The sequence below is a fragment of the Coccinella septempunctata genome, chromosome 2, assembly GCF_907165205.1.
Source record: "Coccinella septempunctata chromosome 2, icCocSept1.1, whole genome shotgun sequence".
NCBI lineage: Eukaryota > Metazoa > Arthropoda > Insecta > Coleoptera > Coccinellidae > Coccinella > Coccinella septempunctata.
The window spans coordinates 29805094-29825470 of NC_058190.1; the positions used below are offsets into that span (position 1 = coordinate 29805094).

The 20377-nt window shown below is 35.1% G+C and overlaps 1 protein-coding gene across 12 annotated transcripts in view; it reads left to right on the plus strand.

The window, feature by feature from the left end:
- LOC123308048 (transient receptor potential cation channel trpm) overlaps positions 1-17849 on the plus strand; it is a 285453-nt gene extending 267604 nt beyond the window's left edge. For 8 of the 12 annotated variants that reach the window (XM_044890574.1, XM_044890580.1, XM_044890583.1 and 5 more), the window contains 7 exons: positions 673-1200; positions 3426-3831; positions 3891-4097; positions 7935-8261; positions 11248-11337; positions 13208-13513; positions 16887-17849. In XM_044890574.1, the coding sequence (XP_044746509.1) occupies positions 673-1200; positions 3426-3831; positions 3891-4097; positions 7935-8261; positions 11248-11337; positions 13208-13513; positions 16887-17083 (2061 nt within the window). In that variant the 3' untranslated portion in view covers positions 17084-17849. Of the gene's footprint in view, positions 1-672; positions 1201-3425; positions 3832-3890; positions 4161-7934; positions 8262-11247; positions 11338-13207; positions 13514-16886 lie in introns of all 12 variants that reach the window. The other 4 variants (XM_044890584.1, XM_044890579.1, XM_044890585.1 and 1 more) reach the window with 4 other exon arrangements.
- Positions 17850-20377: the final 2528 nt, after the last annotated feature.

A 20377-nucleotide genomic window follows, 5' to 3' on the forward strand; every position in this document is an offset into this window, starting at 1 on the left:
AAGGCATACCAAATCTAGTAATTTGCATGGAAAATACAAAAGATTAGTTTTTTAATATATTCATTTTTGCTATGGAAGCAAACTGAATTATTGACATTTAATATGCAGTAGCTTCAGGAGAGTTGGTTGTCTTCTTTGGCTGAAGGTTGAATACGTTACATAGGTTGTAGATTTCAAAAAAATCAACTAAAAGATTAAATGCATATGATGCAGTGGTTGGGAATGGGTATCTCTCGAAGGAATTCACGGATAATTACAAGAATGTTTAATTCTTCAACAAAAATCATCTTGAATCATTGAAAGTTAATAGAATAGAAGACAAGTTTCAAGGCAAGAGGACACCTGGCTCGTAATCACTTGGATATAATAATAATAATAGGTATTATATTTTTATTGATCTCTTAAGATATTTACAATGTATAGGACAAGTCAAAACTAAATAGAAAAATTCTCAAATGCCATGAGTACCAACCTTACTCCGTTCTAGTTACAAATACTTGAGAAAATTATTTCATGGCCAACCGAGTGCTTAAATAAAAGTGAATGGAGTATACATATCTACTCAACTCGTGGTAAATGAGCCTATAAATTTCAATCGTTTTTATGACAATCCATTAAAAACAGGACCAGCACAATTTTAACACAGAAAACAAATACACCCGATACTTTCAGGTCTTTCTAGAACCTTATTTCATGTTGTATGGAGAGGTGTACGCCAACAAAATCGACCCGACGTGTGGTCCCGGAGGAGAGGAACCAGTATGTAGGACTGGTAGATGGATCACTCCTTTCATCATGTCCATATATCTGTTAGTCGCGAATATACTCCTGATAAACCTCCTTATAGCCGTTTTCAACAACATATTCAACGAAGTTAACGCCGTCTCACACCAAGTATGGATGTTTCAAAGATTCACAGTTGTCATGGAATACGAACAGAAGCCTTTACTCCCACCGCCATTCATTATACTCAGCCATTTTTATTTGTTCTGTAAATACTTGAAAAGAAAAATGGCCGGACAAGAAGAGAGCTACGATAACGGCCTAAAACTTTTTCTGGATCGTGATGAGATGGAAAGATTGTACGATTTCGAGGAGGACTGTGTCGAAGGTTATTTTGCAGAGCAGGAATTGAAGTTGCAGCAGTCAACAGAAGAAAGGATCAAAGTTACCACTGAAAGGATAGAACACTTAACACAGGTGGGTTATCAAGCGCACTCAAAAATTATTTCTAGAGGCATCAATTCGCTTTCCATTCTTTAGTTGGGGAGCCGACGATGCTAAATCGGGATTTACTCGAGCGTCGTGGAGACTTAGCGGATTTTGAAGATAATAATGGTAGAAAGAAAAAAGGTTCTATGATGTATGTGTCGTAGTCTTATTGTAAAATCAGTCATATTATAATACGCCTAGGCTTTTTCAATACGACTAGGCATATTGTAATATCACAGCAATAATCCAGGATCTCACAGTTTGACTGACAATCTGAGGCGTAATATAATACGCCTGCTCCTCATTAGGCTTATTATTGTCACAATTCAAAAACGCGCGAATACTTCGGATTCTGATTGATTATACTCGTCGTATGGTAAAAGGACTGACGGCTTGTCATGCTAATGGTGCAATTTATGCAAAAATGAAGAAATAGTGATAATGACCAAAAAAACAGTAGTAGTAGTGTAATGTAATGGGTCAAAAAAGACTGCAGAAAAAATGCTGAACTTGAGTAATAAGAAATTGAAACTTCTTGAGATAGGTCAAACCGTATCAATCGAAGTTCCTAGATAGAGGACCTCTGGATTCCAAAAATATCTTAGGAACCATAGTAAAAATCTCCAATGATTTTCACCAAATTGGTACCATCCATGGACTGTTGAACCGATGGTTTCGAGGGATGAGATTGCCACATTAATGAAGTGATTAATATTCCAGAGAATAGGGTAATTTCCTCAAGGGAAGCTTTAAGATTATTTCCAAAATTCGAAGGACATGGAATCAAAGAGTGTTCTCGCAAACCAAATCAAATCCCTTGTGAAATATACAAGCAAATGTAATAAGGGTGGACCATGTTGTAATAAATAATCAAAATCTATAATTATTTATTTTTTTATCCTATATGGGATTTCTATGATTTGCCTGGTGCACTGCCAGTCGTATTATAATACGACGTATTTTATACAGTCAAATTCTAAAAATATCACGTACAATAACAAAAAGACTGAGAAGCGTCAAGCGTATTATAACAATATGACTGATATTATGATAAGCCTGCGTCATATGCACTTTCAGCGTTGGGGAAAGCGTCTGCAGGTTCTCAAAGATGTAAAAAAATCGTCAGTTGTACATACTCGTGTCAGAATAAGATAGTGTATATACCCTACGTGTCTCTGATAATAATTTCATGTTAATCTGACAGCAATTTCACATACTCTTAACAGTTCTCGAATTAGAGGGCGATAAGTGCGAGGATCTCAGCCACACACGCGAAAGGCCAAGGTCAATGTGAATAGAAATCCAGTCTAATGTACATTCATCACCATATATCTCAAAAACGTTTGAACGTAGCAAAAATAGCTTCGAGCTAGTAGAAAATGTTATGCTCTACAACTTTTATAATGAATGCGAAAACAATTTGAAGCCCAGGAGAGGAGATAATTCAAAAAACTGATTTTTGTGACCTTTATATCCAGTTTTTATTGTTTCGGCTTGCTGAAACTGTCAAATTATATTTTTTTCGTTATTCTTGAATCATTAGCTTCAAAATAAGAAAAAAGCCATCATGCCCGAGAATGTACACGTGACATTTTTTTGTGCAACTTTGGTGCCCTCCCACACATTTTCGTCACGCTTAAATTGTCAGATAGAGAGAATATATACTTTTCAACATGTAATTAACTACATATATCTTAATCTGACACGCTCGAGTATGTAGGTACAATGATCGTTTTGTTTTTTACTATTATGACAGACTATCTTAGACAATTCCTCTACGTACAGGTCTAATTTTTGGTAGAGGTACTCTTCAGGTTCCAAGGTATCTCCCCTGATATCTAACACGCTCCAGTAAATCCCGAATTTCCCTCTAGAACTTCCCAACTATAATCACCGAACCTTTTTTGGCCAGGATACAGGGCTAAAAGGCAGCATTTCTCGAAATCAAGAAATATGCTGAAGAAAATTGTTTAGTCTATATATTTTCAATTTGGAACATATTCATGAAATTGTGGTATCTGTTTCCATTTATATACCTACGTGTACATTCAACCTACCACAAATACCTACTGTATGTACTTCAGTAATTATATGCCAAAATTAAATAAATACCGAATTTGCATAGTTTTCTGGCCCAAATTTCACTTACACATTCAAAGGCTCAAATTAATACACCACACATACACAGAGTGAACTGAATGATTTCTCAACAGAAAGTAGAAGATATCAACACCAAGGAGAACGCAAACAGTACCGCAATGCAAGGTTTTGAAGTAAGATTTAGGAGGTTGCAAGACGATACCCAAAACATCATTGAACAGCTACTCGAAATTCAAAAGATTCTATCCGGAGGTAATGCTGTCTCAACAATTCCTGAAGAAGGTGTTCCTAGGGAAAGAACGCTCAGTGAAAACTCTGAGGGTGGTACGGAAGAACATATAATACCGAATATATTCCCCCCTTCTCTGACCAGGAAGAGAATGATGATTCGATCTTTGACGGAAGTGAGGCCTGATGCGTATATCTTCGATAATGGTCAACATATCGAATATAGGCACACGGAGGAGGAAGAGGATGCTTTCAATGAACAAGAGAGGATTGAAGCATTGCCTAGAACAAGTAGGTTCAAATATTTTGTAAACTTGTAATTCTGTTAAATGACCTTTTCTTTATCCAAGCGAGCAAACAGACCTTAACCAACGAAAGAGTGAGAAAAAAGAGTTCAGACTCAAAGACTTCGGTCGACAGTGTTGATAAACTTGACTCGAACTTCGTTTCGGCTGACGACTTAGCAGCACTTAGTTTAGACGTTTTAAGATCGAGGGTTGCACAAAGAAGGAGAGATTCAGCATCTGGTAGAAGGAATTCAGACGGAAACGGAAATGGTGAGGAAATGATAAATTTTCTTTTTCATCCTCATCATTCATCACATTTTCATAAAGTAAATGGTGGGTAAAACTCTTTTATTATCCATTTATCTATCTTCAACATCCAAATATTTTAATGTTTATTCTTTTTTTCAATTTTTCACTTTCATGTGTACTCTTCCTTTCTTCCAGTTTTCTAACATTCAATATTTTTGCTTTCTTATTAACTAGCATGTATCACAAGGAACCAACTATTCTCTCCACACAGTTTGTCTTTCTGCTTCTTTTTTAGGAACTTGGGTATGTTGTGACTTGGACTAATATCTACCTACATGTTAAATGTATGTTAGTAGAACATAGAAACTTTAGGGTAGATTCAGAATGAGGTGAAACTCATATGTTTGCTGGCTTAGTTTCAAGTTATTGCTTGGGAAATGTTTGAATTAAAAGTTTCCACGAATTGGAGTTAATGCATATGCTTCTATTCGCCATACGATTAATTTCAGATGTAGAATAATAGATAATTTCATGCATATCATTTACCTTCTGGAAAATATTGAAAAATCGCGTCGATTTTGATAGCGTGTTCGGCAGCAGAACGTTTTTTGATTGCCGCTGTTTAGAAACATTATTTTCTTAAAAGGATCCTTGAGGGGGCGAACATCAATATAAGGACTGGACTCATACAGCAAGGGTTCTCTGCGGGTACTACCATTCATCAGCTATCTAGAGGCATTAAGGTGAATCTCCTGTGGATGCCAGGGTATTTTGGTATTGAAAGACATGAGAAAGCCTATTTTCTTGCAAAAAGGGCGTCAAGATCATCACCTGTTGGATATGACCTCTTTGGTGGGAAAGGCAATGGTCCAACAATGGGAGATGAACAAGAGGACAAAACCCTCTAGAGTTACACTTCTGGACTCGCACAGGCATTAAGATTTGTGGTGCTTTCACCAATCTACTTCAGAAAGCTTCTAAATCCACCATGATCTGAACTTTGGCTAATTGTAAAATACTGCTGACGGGGCATCGTCGGTAAGAACATATTACATATAGTCTCTTTGGATCGACAAAAGAAACATATGAACATATGGTATGCAAGTGTCCCGAGCCTGCTGACCTATCAACCATAAATATGGAATCCGTCCAACGCTATATTTGCAATCGATGTTTGAAATGATTCTAGAAAGAAATTTGATATAGCGATACATTTTGACAGTCAGGCAGTGATCAAAGCACTGAGCTTTCATGTAATCGGTTCTAAGATGGCATGGAAGTGCCTAGAGAAACAAAATAGGTAAGAATGACAAGGTTTTTTTTGTCTGGGTTCCCGGTCAATTGGGAATCGAAGGAAATAAAAAGGTCAACACACTTGCAAGAAATAAGAAAAGGAGCACGTACTCATTTCATTGGCCTTGATGTACCTTCAAGAAAGAGTTTCAGGTGAATCAAAAAACCGAAAGAATCTTATGAGTCTGTATCATTTCAAAGGTGCCTTTGGAACTTCAACACTTCGAGATCTAAGAAGTATCTGGGTCTTAGCAAGAATATGTACTACATCTCTTTGCTGGGTTCCTCACAGGGCATTTCCGCCTCAGGAAGCACCTAAATAAGAATGATTCTAGTAGAAACTGACGAGTTTCCGGGGGAAGAAGAAACTTCACCTGTTGACGGAATGCCTCATAATTGCAAGCCAATGCAAAAATGATTTGACAAGAAACTTGTGGGAGCAAGGAAGTAACCTCCTTGAAAGCATTCACTGGAGTTCATTATAACTCTGGAAATGGAGATCGTAGAAATGTCATTAAATCATAATAACAGTAGTCGCTAGGGCCTCTTCCGCTTGATAGGGAAACGAAAAATCTGATTGGTAGTCAGTACCTCTCGCTCCCTCAGTAAAGCGGACCAAGAACAAACCCTATTTCTTCACAGATTTTATGCAGCTATCTTGCACACAAAAATTTTATAATATTTCACTGATATAAAATCCATTCGATATTTTTGCAATAATGATCGAACTGATCAATAACTAATTTATTGAATTGATAAGCCGTCTAGTATACTTTCATGCAAAAAGTTTGAAAGCACAAGGCACCAATAATGTATAGAATTTAAAATAGAAAAACCTGTAACGTAACAATAGAGACATTTTGTCTAAGTGATTTCGGTTAAATCATCATATTTTGAGCTCGGTGTTCTATATCAGAAATATTTACAGTTAGTAATGAAACTGTTCAAGGGCATTCAGTGAACTTCATAATTTTTTCAATATTTTATCAATGAGATAAAAATCCCTCTTATGAAAAAATACGCGGGTAATTTGAAACGTTTCAATTTTCATTAGAACTATATTTTTTTATTTTTATCTATTTCTTTTTTGATACAGTTACAAGTAGAATGAAGGCATCATGATTATTCGAGTCAGTCAAATGTAATTAAATATGAATAATATATATCATTAAGAATATTTTGAAATACTTGTCTAGAGTAGAGTGTACACTGCACGATCACTATATTCTTAGAAATTCCGAATTGCACACCTCTTTCTGCATCTGCATCAGTAGCTTTAGACTATAATCTATGCGAGTTCCAGTCAATTTTGTTTGGTTTCGTTCACAGAATTTATGAGTCTACCAAAGTTCACTCGCTTCTGAAACAATTCAATTATAAAGGCCCCACTTCATCACGGATAAAGCGATTATATAAGGTGGCCGAGTTATATTCGGCCAAATTTCAGATTTTTTGTGATTCTACAGGCAATTTGGAACAAAAAAGGTCCTATAGAAAGAGTAATCCCCTGTTTTTGTTCCACAATTTTTCCACACAATACAAGGCAAATCTTGAAAACTATAATCCTAATCAGAAATATTTCCTATGTTATATAATGAATTTTAATTAAGATGATAATTTTCAAGATATACCTTGTTTCGGAAGACAAAATTCTGAAACGCCACAAAATATTAGGCTTGAGGCTTGAGTAACTTTACAAGAAGAAAGTTAGTTCAACTGTACTGTATAGAAACTTGATGTTGAAAATTGAATAACTCTGTGAGATTTGGCCAGAGATACTTGCACGACCTGTCTAGAACAAAATGATTCTGAAATTCACTTAGTTACCAACAATATCCAGAGGTCCCCTATTGCGCTAACTTTGCTACTTATATAACTCGGATTGGCAAATATCTACATAACCTTGTGGCGTCAATCTGTCTCATTTGCTACCTATCTTGTGACAATATCCAGAGGTCCACAAGAATGGTTATGACTATACCTTGTCCAAAAACTCAGCAATTCCATAAAATCTGTTGAAAATGTAGGTACCTACCTAAACCTCAAAAAAGTTGTAAGAATCAGAAAATTCAGAAAATACACAAAGTTCTTCTTAATGTAAACTTAATTTATTGAATCGTATATGAAGTTCGTCTTCACACTTATTACTGCACCACCTACTTGATAGGCGTAGTAAATTTTCACATAAGGGAGAGCGCCCACCAAAGTAGCATAGCACTGACATGGCACTTACATGACAAATGCTTTGCAAAATAATAACTGAAACTTCACTCAGATGTGCGATATCTGACAATTATGAATCGCCTTTGTCATGTATGTGCCATGTCAGTGCTACGCTACTTTGGTTAAGCGCAAAATGGAAATGGCATACTGTAAGAGGCGCGATTGAATACGCGCTGTTGTCATACTTTTAACCCTCCAAACACTTTTTCATTATTTTAGTGAAATTATCAAAGTGGACTGGAACTCTTGTAGTTTTTCTGCTATGACTTCTTTATTATTAGATCGCACAGGTATGAGAGGTGAGAAGCCTTACAATTGTCATTGACATGTATAATTGTGTAGGTGAAGAACCTGTTCAACCTGCTAAAGTAAACTTCCCACGTCGCCAATTCTCGCACACGCAATCGGAGCCAGAGACGTCTGAACCGCCCCCCTCCGCTTCTGGGTTGCCACCACATCGGCTAGGTGTTACTTTCGCAGAGCCAAAAATTAAGGTTTTCCCCCCTAGCTCTTCGACGCAGAACATCAATCCGAGATCATCCATATTGATGCACATGCACACCGAGTATACTAGTATAACTGACGAACTGGAAACTGTTTGTGGACTTCTGAGTCCCCCAAGGTCACCTGGTCTTCTGTCACCTCCAAGGCCAGAACAATCGCCGCCATGTACGTCATTTACCGTAGTTGTTGTAGTATTGTAGAAGACGCTAAAATTAACTGTGCAGTTCTCGGCACTTGGCACTTCACGTAGACTAGTTTGATATTGTCAGCTTACAGCACATTTCCAGTCAAAAGGATCAAAATTAGCTATATCACCATAAATCGCCTTTACAGCAAATCCGATAGAACTAGATAGTCCTAGAATACTGCTCGATAGGGTTAAGTTGTGTATACAATGGGGTGATGTTTCTCATCTACATTTAGGACATAGACAGAAAAATATATATTCTTTCTCAAACTGTCAAAATTAGTTGACGAGTTAACTAATTTACCGAGGGCCGCAAACTTAATCGGAGTGTCTGTGGATAGACTTCTATATCGTTTGGACATACAGCTAGTTTCAGAATAAAATTTGAATTCCCCTTATTTATAAAGCCTCCTTCAGCCCTACTAAGGCCCGGTTGTATAGTTTGAACCCAGCTCAAAATTGACAATTCAGTTCAATTTTGACAGTTTGAGCTGGGTTTAACGTTGAAGTCGGTTTAAACCTGAACTTTACAACCGAGCCTAAAAATAAAAGTTAAGGAAGCCTTGAAATTGATTATAAAACTGGCTGTTGTATTTGTACAATGATTGCACCTTAATCATTTAAGAATACTTCTCTTCAGTAAATTACATAGTTCCCCAGATAGTCGCCCCGTTTTAAAATATAAACCAAAAACGCTAAATACGTTCACCTTTCAATAAAGGGAACGGGAATTAGAAAAAACATTTCATCTCATCAATCTCGCACTATAAGCTGATGATTTACGTGAAGTGCCTGAAAAAATTGACATCTGCGCATTTTAGCATCATTCTTGTTATGCAACTTTTTTAGAAATCTTATATGCTGAAATGTTAATTGGTGCTATCCTTAGATGTTCGATCATTTTTTGATTTGTACATAAGATTTCAAAGTAGATTGAGTCGTTGAACCACAAACATTTTTTTTTCAGTGTTATAATACAACTATAGTCTTAAATTCAATGGAAAATAAATGGCTGATATTCAACTGAAAAATTTTTTAGAGCAGTTTTATGGAGCTGCTATTCATTGAAATCCTGAAGAACAGAACACACCCTTGACCTACTTTAGGATCCTAAAGCTGCCTCCACATTATGCCAAAACATACAAAAGTGGTATCATTAACAGTGGCGAAACATAGACAATGGGTTAGAAATAAGATATAGTTCAAAGCACCTTCGATTTTGGTGCGAAAACGCTGTTTATTTTATGAATAAGTCACAGAGGATGCAGATATTTTCACAAGTTAGAACAGTTAGCGGAGAAGAATGAAATGATTCAAATTTATTTTTAGTGTGACGTAGAGGCAAGACCCGATTTCCTATTGCGCTAACTTTGCTTACTTTGCTACTTATATAACTCGGATTGGCAAATATCTACATAGCCTTTTGGCGTCAATATGTCTCATTTGCTACCTATCTTTGGTTTTAAAAGAGAATGATAGAGGATTAAAATTTTAATGGGGCATTAAATTTTGACGGATTTTCCTGCAGCTGGGCGATTGTTATGTATTATATTTCTGTAACAATTACGTGTCTAATACGGTATTTGCGATGTGCCTGTGCTGTTTCTTAGTCATCTCCACATTTTGTAAATTACATTTTCTGAGCTATCATCGATCGTTTCCTGCAGTTCACATAGACATAGAAGCGTTGGCTGCTATATAGCTGTTCTATATTTGAGCTCTGAATGCTACATTTATATGACAAATCAAGGAACACAGCTTTAAAGCTGTGCCAACCTAAATAATTCATTATTAAATTTCTATTAGGTTCAACGGCTATAATATCTTGAAATAATGTACAAATCAAAAACTCTGGAATACACTCTAGAACATTTTTGTGTTCATATAGAAGCATATTATCAATTAGAAAATTAAAACCTTTGTTCCATTTTTGTATACCTGTTTGAAACAATAAAAACTTACATATTTCAATGGGCGATGTAGAATTTTTCAAAATTTTAGATATTCTTTGAAAAATTTGGTAATTATCGATCAAATTTGGTAAACGAAAATATTCTAGAATAGATACTTAACTTTTTCCTAAGCACGAATGTTGAATTTGTACTTATTTTAGTGGCTTTTGGTGTTTTATCGATATCAGAAACTGCCTTGTATCAAATTCCCTTCTTCTTCCAGGAAGAGAACAATATAAATTCCGACAGTAATAACAACTCAATTTTAACGCTTGACGACGGGTCTATGAAAAAACAAACACGCGTGGATTCTTTCATGACATTAAAAGAGGCATATTATGTAATAAAAAAATTTCCACAAATTGTTTAAAAAATTATTTTGCTCTCTTTTCATTTCAATAAATATATTTGAGCTAAACGAAGGAATTTAACTAATTTCAATTGATATTAAAATTAATCGTATAAATATTTCAATATAATGGAATAATATACAGGGCCATGTATATTATACATAGAGCACCCGCTCCAAAAAATAACGTAAATGAAGTTCCATTTCTTTTATGATCAGAAGTTGTGCAAAAACTGAAGAAGTATACATAGGTACTATTCCTTTCTGAAACACTGTAGGTCTGTAAAGTTTCTGTTTTCCATATATGACTGTTTTCCATATATGAATATGTGGGAACCGATACCAAATTGAATAAGATTGAGGAGCAGTTTTGAATAATGGATTTCATGCAACCGAACTCTGACCAAAATACAGCACTCTGAGCAGTCTTATATTAAGCAGAGCGGAAATTTTTCCATCCTGTATGGCACCTGGAATATCAGAAAGAGTCCGAAATAACTATTTGCTGTGCATATTTCTGTATTCTTTTAGCTTGTTTCTAACAATAGAAATGTTTCCTTTTCTGTTATTTCCCTGAATGTAAGCTAACAACCATTGCTAACCGCTAACCTTGGTGTCCTTTGTCGATATGTGCAATTTACTAAGGGAATTGTGATATTGTAGTTAATGGATTGACTGGCAGCGAAGAAAGGCTCATAAGACATTTTAACCATCCAAGAATAACAGAAATTAGGGCAGCTAAATTCGAAATTGGTTGGTAATTTTTATTTTATTTATTATTTAGGTATCAGTTATAGCTTGGCTTTGCAGTAAATTTATATATAAGACATGTAACAACAGAAAAGAAAGATCAGCATTCAGTTGTAAGGCATCGTGGATGGAATCAAAAAATAGATGGCCCGGCCAAACATGATCAGAAGATCAGAAATAGATTTTTCAGCTCATAATTTATATGCAACTTTCTCTAGTGGGTGGCATAAGGAAATGAAGGACCTTGCTCCATCCTGGCAAAAAAGCGTCCAAAAATATCGTACTCCTAGTTCGGGAAATACAGGGTACTGAAGATAAAATTTTCAATGATTCACGAAACGCAGATTTTTTTCTGCAAATACCATGCTTCAAGGATTTATATACATTTTACTCATTCGTTTTGTTTTCTAGAACAGGCTGAACTAGTGGACACTCATGAGAATTTAAGTTTTCACAAGCGAATGCAAAATTTAATTCAGATTAGATGAACTTCTTGTATCCCTATGGAAGATTCATGAAAATTAACCGATTTTCTTTTTTCGGGATACGCGCATTTTTTCAGAAAATTTTTGGACTGTACGTTATTACTCACACAGAATGTATAAATAATATTCATATGCTTCTCCTTAAAAAAAAATTCGATATATTTTATGTTTTCCCCTATTCTGACTGAAAAGGAGGGGTTGAAGTACACTTCTTCTCGAACCACACTGTTTTGGAAAAATTGCGTTAATAAAGCTTCCATAGAGATCCAGGAAGTTCATCCAGGCCAAATTGAATTCTGAATTCCCATCAAAGAACTACCACTAGTTATTTTATAATTATTGGATTTTCTTTGTTGACCCTGCATGTTCTATATCATACAACGAAAAGAGTATATAACAAATATTTTATGACAAAGTACGAAAATTAAAGCATGTTATTTAAAATTCTGAGCAGAAAATATCATTCCGCATCTGTATCTATAGAACTACACCTTTTCCAATTGTTATTCAGAGAGTATATAATAAACTTTTTGAATAATAAATTGCAATTCTGAAAGTTTAGCTTGGTGAAATAATATTAAGAAACTGGAAACTTGTAATTTAGATCAGTAAATTGTAGTTTCAGTGTGTATAATTTGAAATCCAGATAAGTGTATTGTTCATTGGAAAATGTAAGATGTAATTCAGGAAACATGAGTTATTATTCGCTATAACAAACAGTACTTAATCAATGTGAAACTGAAGATATACATTTCCGAAAATTTAATTCATTTCTCTGAATAACATGTAAATAACAGTTTTAGAAATCCAACTCAGAAATTTCTGGCTTTCATATTATCCTTGCTGAATTACAATTAAACTCCTCAATTATATTTTACTAATTTGAATTTCGAGTTATACTTTCTGAATTACATATGGAAGGTGTAGTAGTACGATTTTATACCCATAGATACATTTACCAAAAAATTCAAAATCTAGAACATAACAAAAAATCAGGAAATTCAACCAAAAACCATTTTCCATACAGACGACGCGAGGTGTTTGGTGTTTGTAAATATCACTGAATCACAACAGTCTTCGAAACAGCAAAATTTTATGTGAGATAAATATGAAATTTGTTTTGAATTTTTGGTCCAACAAAAATCATATGCCATAAAAATACAGAAATAGGTATTTTTACTTAATGATTATAATACTTTCCTGTATGTTTGGCGCTTAAAAGTATTTAAGGCTCAATAAAGAGAAAAGCTACAAAATTCAAGAAATAAGCAGTTCACTTACATTTCTACTGGATAATTTCTTATGAAATGACACAAAATGCAATTGGGCGCTGATCCTATCTTTTTCTGTCGTAAAATAATAACGTAACTAAAGAGTGAATTCTCTAGGTCAACGCCGAAGAAACCACTCTGAAATGTCGAATCCTGAAATAGCAATAAACTTGGAAAAGGAACATCTACGTAGTGCCGAGGAGAGCGATTACATGGTAATGGAAAATCTAATTCAAAGAAGATACGATGAAGATGACGGTTCGTCCTCCGAACAAGACGAACCTTTCGCGACAACTCTGTTGAAAGTCCAGTCGGAATCAAGAGACTTCAGACTGAACTCCTGGCCTAGTAGAACACTACAACGAGTTAGTGCTGTAGATACTGAACCACCTCCGACACCCAGTTCTCCAAAGCCTATGATCGGTGAGCGTACGATTTTCAAAATATTTTGTAACGGTCTCTATATGCAAAGAGGAACTCTTTGGTACTAGTACCGCAGCCCTCTTTATACTCTGTGTTTAACCCTACATTACTCGCGTGGTCTACGATTGTAGACCATACCTATTCGAACGAAAAAATGTTGAAATCTGAGACATTGAAGTTTTCTCGATTTCCTCTCAAAGAGAAGCATTATTTTATCACAAAGTTTCAATTATATGAATAAAAAGTGGTCAAATAAACGATATCATCATAGATAATCTTTGAAATATATCAACGTAATATTTAAAGTTAAAATAAATAATATGGTCTACACTTGTAGACCACGCGAGTGAATACGATCTAAAAGAGGGCGCGACTAACGCAGGGTTAAGAGGGCTGTGTTAGTACCTAAGTATGGAACCAATCTTATTGGCGGATGGCGTGCACGTGTTTGTCATCTGAATTATATGATAATATTGGTCCCTTTCTTAGGCATTAGTTCTTAGTTACTCAACATAAACTCACCATTAGAGTGAGTACTTCCTCCGTTTATCGTTGCGAAGCACAGTCCATATTACCTTTGAGCATGCCAAAACGATACAGCGGTTTATTTACTTAAGATGGCTTTGCCCACCGATAACATAGAGTATAGCACCAAAAATTATAGAGTTAAACCAACTCTATAATCTTTGTATAGCTCTATAGCTGTGCCAAAGACCGTCAGCTACGAAACGTGCATTTCACAGCAAGTCCACATTGACAAACCAAAGACGAATTTCGTAAAAGTTCATGGGATTTTTATTGCGGATGTTGGTTCTGTTCTTAGAATCATCGGTAATAAATTGGCTAAACTATACAGCCAACTATACGGCCTTGATAAAAAGAAATAGCCATTTTAAGTTTTCAAAATTCAGAATAACTAGCTAAATTTGTGACACTACACATCTGTGGATCTTTCAAAAAGAGTTTTATTCGGAAAAGTAACCAATTTTTCGAATTTCACAGATATTTTTTATTTTTGAACATCAAACTACTCGTGAACGGCGCATTATACGAAAAAATATGAAGAATACTTCTATTTTACAGAATGTTCAAATATTCGATCATCATAATGAGAAAACTGGAAGACGTGGGTGACAGCCTTTATCTTTTTAACCGAGCCGAATCGGAAAAAATGGTAAAGGAAAAAGTGTTTGTTTTTACCGCAAGGTACTATGTAATTTTAAAATATAAGTTCGAGTCAAAGACTCACCTTGTATAGTTTAGCCAATTTATTTCCGATGCATTAGCAGCGGGTTTATTCATGGGATATCCATTGCACATTAACGTCCATCGAAGACACCCATTGAATGTTTATTAATGGATATCTGGTGAATAAGGGGGGTGTTCTAGTAATTCAAACCCTAAATCTCGAATTTTTTGCATGGCAACATGAGATTTGTATGCAGGGGCGTTGTCCTGCAAAAACAAAACACCTTTGGATAGCTTTCCTCGTCTTTTCTCTTTAATTTTTTTCCGTAGAGTGGTCAGTAATGTCGAATAGTAATCTCCGGTTATTGTTCTACCCTCATCCGAAAAATCAATCATGATTACTCCATAGCAATCCCAAAAAACTGAAGCAAGAACTTTTCCAGCAGATTTTTGGACACGAAACTTCTTAGGTCTTGGAGAACAACAGTATCGCCATTCCATCGATTGTTGCTTCGTTTCTGGATCGTAGAAATGTACTCTCATATAGCAACAATTCAGTTTAAGAAGTCTACATCGTTTTCAAATCGGGCACAGATCGAACGCGATGCTTCTACCCTTGCACGCTTTTGGTCAACATTCAAACATTCGGGGATTCATTTTGCAGCAATTTTTCTCATGTCTAAATTGACGTGAACTATATGATGAACGCGTTCGTATGACATATTCAGTGCTTCAGATATCCGTTTTAGCTAAGATGTCTAAAAACATGGTGAATGCACTGACTAGATTTTGTTTTTCCCGCTTCGAAAATAAGAGATAAGTTTCGTTTTTCCCACTGTAGGTAGCGCCGTTTAGGAATTGACAGTTGTCAAATGATATTTGAAAGTAATTTGAATGCATTTCTACGACTTGCGAATGTGCTCTATTTATAAGCGATTATTGGTGTGTGAAAATGTATTACTTTCGAGAAAGGTCGTACAACATTCATTTATTGAACATGTCGTTCAGTTTTCTGTATGGACAATCAAGAACTACAGCTAAGAATTCGGTGTTGTTGGACTATCACCCTTTGTTGTTGGAAATTGAGGCAGTTTTATGGCAACTTCAGCAATATTTAATCAAAGGAACTGTATTGAAAATACGTAATGTGAATTGTGATAATGTATTAAGAAACAGAAATATGTTAATCTGTTCGAGTCTGTTCTTCAAATATTCCTCTCAAGTATAGTGAAAATTGCGTTTCAGTCAACTGAATATATTGAATATTTCGCCAATCAACTGTGTTTTATTGAAATCATATTGAATTGCCTTCCTCAAGAATACAATTTGTCAAACAAAAATTATCTTGAAGAAAAATAGAAGTACTCCTTCGAATCCTTCTATAGTGTTGAAATATCTGCAGATTCGTTTTCACAACGAAAATACAAGTGTAACTCACAAATATTCGTTAACAGCTGATTCTTTGATGGGATCAGGAATACAGAGATGACTGTAATCTGTGATCGATATAAACGCAGAACAAAATAAAGCGAGAGAGTATCATTAGATTCTCTTTTATAGAACAAGGATAGAACATGGTGGCGCCGCCACGAAACGAATCTCTTATTTTCGATTTAGTCTAATGTCATTCCATTCAAAAATTGACGAGTGCATACACCATATTTTTAGACATCTTAGTTTTAGCCCAATTCCACGGTCTGATAAAATAATGTGATGAACTGTATCGATATTTTCAGGGATTTACACAGAAACTGGCTTCACAGCCGTCTATAGAGACGGCAATAACGCAATATTTTTTTATGCATGGAACGGTTCTAGGCTTTCTAGATATCAATACATCTTCGTATTTTTGTTTGACATACCTATGTATACAAAAATAAATGCAATCTGAACAGTAATTTAAATAAATTCGACTTAAATGCCTCTTATCTAGGGAACTACATCGACTGTAGTAGTACTGTAGTAAATTTTGATATGTTGTTGTAATATCATACCAAACTTTCAAAAAACTTCATCATCACTCCATCTCTACCGATCCTGTGCTGCATTCATCCAGTTTGTACGGATTCTCTTTATTTCGTCGAACCATGTCGTTGTAGTACATAAATACTACATAAGTAAAGTGCAAGATACTTTATTTAATATTTTCAAAATCATCCCTCATAACTAGTATTCTTAATTTCAGGTTTCAGTCCAGATACCTCAACTGAACGCCAGGATTCGACAGATTCTGGCGATATAACTCTAATAAGCCAACCACCTCCACCAAAAAGACCCTCTATTGTGATGGATTCTTCTCAATTGCCAATTCAAAGAGAAATACATCTTCAAAAAGCGGACTCTAAAGCCAGTCTTCATATGCAATCTGAGACTATGTGTTGATAAAATAACAAAAATGGATGATTAACTGTCGAAACGCTGGCTACATAGCTGCAGCGGATTGCATCAGATACCATGTCGGAAGAACTATACTCAAATAAAATGTTTGTAACATCTCATTTTCGAGAAATGATCTCTTCGAATAGGTACCTCTATTGAAATTGAAGAAAAAGACAATATTGAAATTCAACAAATCTTGGTACAAATCATAGCCAACAAAATTTGGATCATTAATAAAATTATATATCATTAGGTCTTCAACTCCAACCTGACTATTTGCTTTGTACTGAGAGCTGATTTTAGTAGTCGTAGAAATGAATCGCGTCTGATTGTACATAAAATACTTGAAATGCGAACAATCAGTACTGTACCCCTATATTTTTATCGAAATATAAAAATTATTTAGCTCAATTGTAGTGCTCAAATTGTGGCAATATTTCTTCTTTCATCTCAAAACTTACAATGGATCCCAAAAAGTTTTATTTTGAAAAGCATCTTGAATTGTTTTCAATACATATCACTATAACTATACTACAATAAATCTCTTCTGAATATTCAAGTGAAGAATTTTACCTTTTTGATCGTTTTACTCGATATTTTTATATGTAGTGATTCTATTTTAAATCTAACTAGTTCGAAATTTATAACAGTAATTTTTGAATCTGTAATTCCGGATTTCCCAACTATCTAGTATTTGAATTGTTTTGTATTTAATTGATTATTGTAAGATTGAATCTGAAATAAATAAAGCCCTATGTGAAACATGAAATTTTTCATTTATTTATCATAAAATCTGCCAAAAAGAATGATGCAACTATAATTCGCGTCGAATTGCCCTTCATGCTTGGTCTGGTTTGAATACTAGACGAATAGCTTACCGAATAAGTAGCTCTGGCTTATCGGTGCTGACGAACAAAAACTCAGTTATCTCCGAATTCAGGATGTTTTTCACGGTGCTACATCGTTTTTCAGAACTGAAAAACGGATAACGGTCCGGAATAATGTTTACGGTTTCTGACGATATGTCTGAATTCTGAATTGGAAGTAAAATTGTGTTAATGAAGTTTTTTAAGACCCAAAAGGGAAAACATGGCCGAATCATTTTAAAAATGGATGTTCACTAAAAAATCAAACTTTATCACAATATGGAATTCACGCGTGACGGCTACACGCTTTCGTTATCCTGATTGCGGATGTATGTGAAGATGGCCAATCACTCTTCGATTTTAGAAAAAGGATTTTTTGTACCCAATTGCACCCCCTGAGCGGGGGTGAGTGCCACCCCCAGTTTTTGTAATGGGAAGGGCGGGGGGTCGAATGATACCTCATTTTGAAGGTGTCTCGCTCCAGATTATAGCCCTAGAGTTTGAGGTTGCTAGTGTAATCTTTGTTAACATGAAAGGTTGAATCTAATTTTATTAGTTGTCTCAAGCTATCATATTAACAATAAAAATATAGCAACTTCAATTTCTAGTGTTATAACTACCTACTTAAACAATAAACGATAGTTTACGTTACTTAAATAAATATTCAAACTATGGAGGGTAGAGAGAAGGAGAACAAACTTCGAGGCTTTTTGGGCCAAAAAGTGTCCGCAAAAAACCGTAAATAGGCCAGGTGGCGCTGGCAAGCAATAGAAATGAACCACTGAACAACATTGAAGTTTATTCGATTTTAAATGTGAAGAACGAAAGAAATTCAATGATTTCAAGCGATATCCATGACAACGACGGTCGTTTTGTAAATATTTCTATTTCTACTCTGTAATCTGTGAAATATTTTGAATTAACCCTCGTGGAAGTTGGATGGTTTGATTTAGAATTTTAATTTATTGAGTATTGAGATATAGTATTTAGTAGGGAGTTGAATTTTAGTATTGAAACAAGAGCATTCAAATTATATTACCTTCGAAATGTCTAAGTTATGTATGGTGAAGAGTTGTCAGTTGGTCCAGTTTTGAAACGTGTCTTCCTCAGGGCAAATTATCATTTTTCAAAGCGAATGTGAGTAGAATGAAATTTCTATTATTGTTATTATTTGTAATTAATTACCTATAATTATTTTTCTGTCTCAACAGACCCCTGGGAGGATAGAAAGTTGGTCAAAAGCTTGAGAGATTACTTTGAAACCTCATGATTTAGTTTGCCAGTTGCATTTCAAGAGCGAACATGTACAACAAAATTGTTATTAAGGATGTTGTCCATTTACATGAATTACATAGGAAAACACTCAAACCAGAAGCGTTGCCAACAATTCAGCATCAGTTCCACAGTTATGCTGGTGAACATCTTGCGAAAGAGCAAATGTTGCAAGACAAACAAAAGCTTGTACATCAACAACCAGAAATAATACAACATCAAGAAGAAATTGTGAATCAGCACTCACAGCAAGAATCAGAAGCTCCCATAGAACATAATTACTGTGTACAACAATCAGAAAAACCATTGCAATATTTGTTGGACAAATATCAGCAATTCTTGCCCCAGCATTGGGCTTACATACCAAAGCCTGATGGAATAGAATACATTAGGTTGGATCCAGAGACTCGTCTCATTAAAAACCACATAATGGTTAGAGATGATTTAACAGTTTTGGTGAGACTACTTAATTCATTGTCATTCATTAACCATATTCATATGATTTTGTTAACAGGTTATCTTTCCCAATAAGGAAAGACTATATGTAGATGACCAAATTGTCTCGTCACTGCCTGAGGATGTTTATGCATATCTGAAAAGTGTGGAGAAGTGGCCATTGTGTGTTGGCACCCAAATTGAGAATCAAAGGTAATTGATTAAATGCAGCCAATAGCATGATTTTCATATATTGCAACATTTTCAGTTTTTCGAAAGGATGTCAAGGAGTTATTGTTGGACATGAAATGTATAAAAGAATGCAACAAAATCTTCGATGTCAATCATGTCGAGTCCTCCGAAAGAAACTCAATGATAGAAAGGGTGGCAATAGTGTCCAGGAAAAATGGATTATATTTAAGCGTAAGAAGGGTAGTACGCTGAAACAATGTTATCGTTTACAGAAAAAAGTGAGTATTAGATCATATTTACTTCTTTACTACAGGGTCTCTATCAATTATTGTAACATTGCAGTGTGGGTGTTCCCAGCTTGGAGAAGATGAAACCACAGTATTCTGCAGCTAGAAGATATTGGCTAGCTCTCTGAGTGATGGCAGATATTAGTTAAATTTATAGAGATCCCATAGAATGTGTTATTCATAATTCATTGTTCATCATAGCATAACATGAAATCATTAAATTGTTTTTTTTTTAATTGAATAAT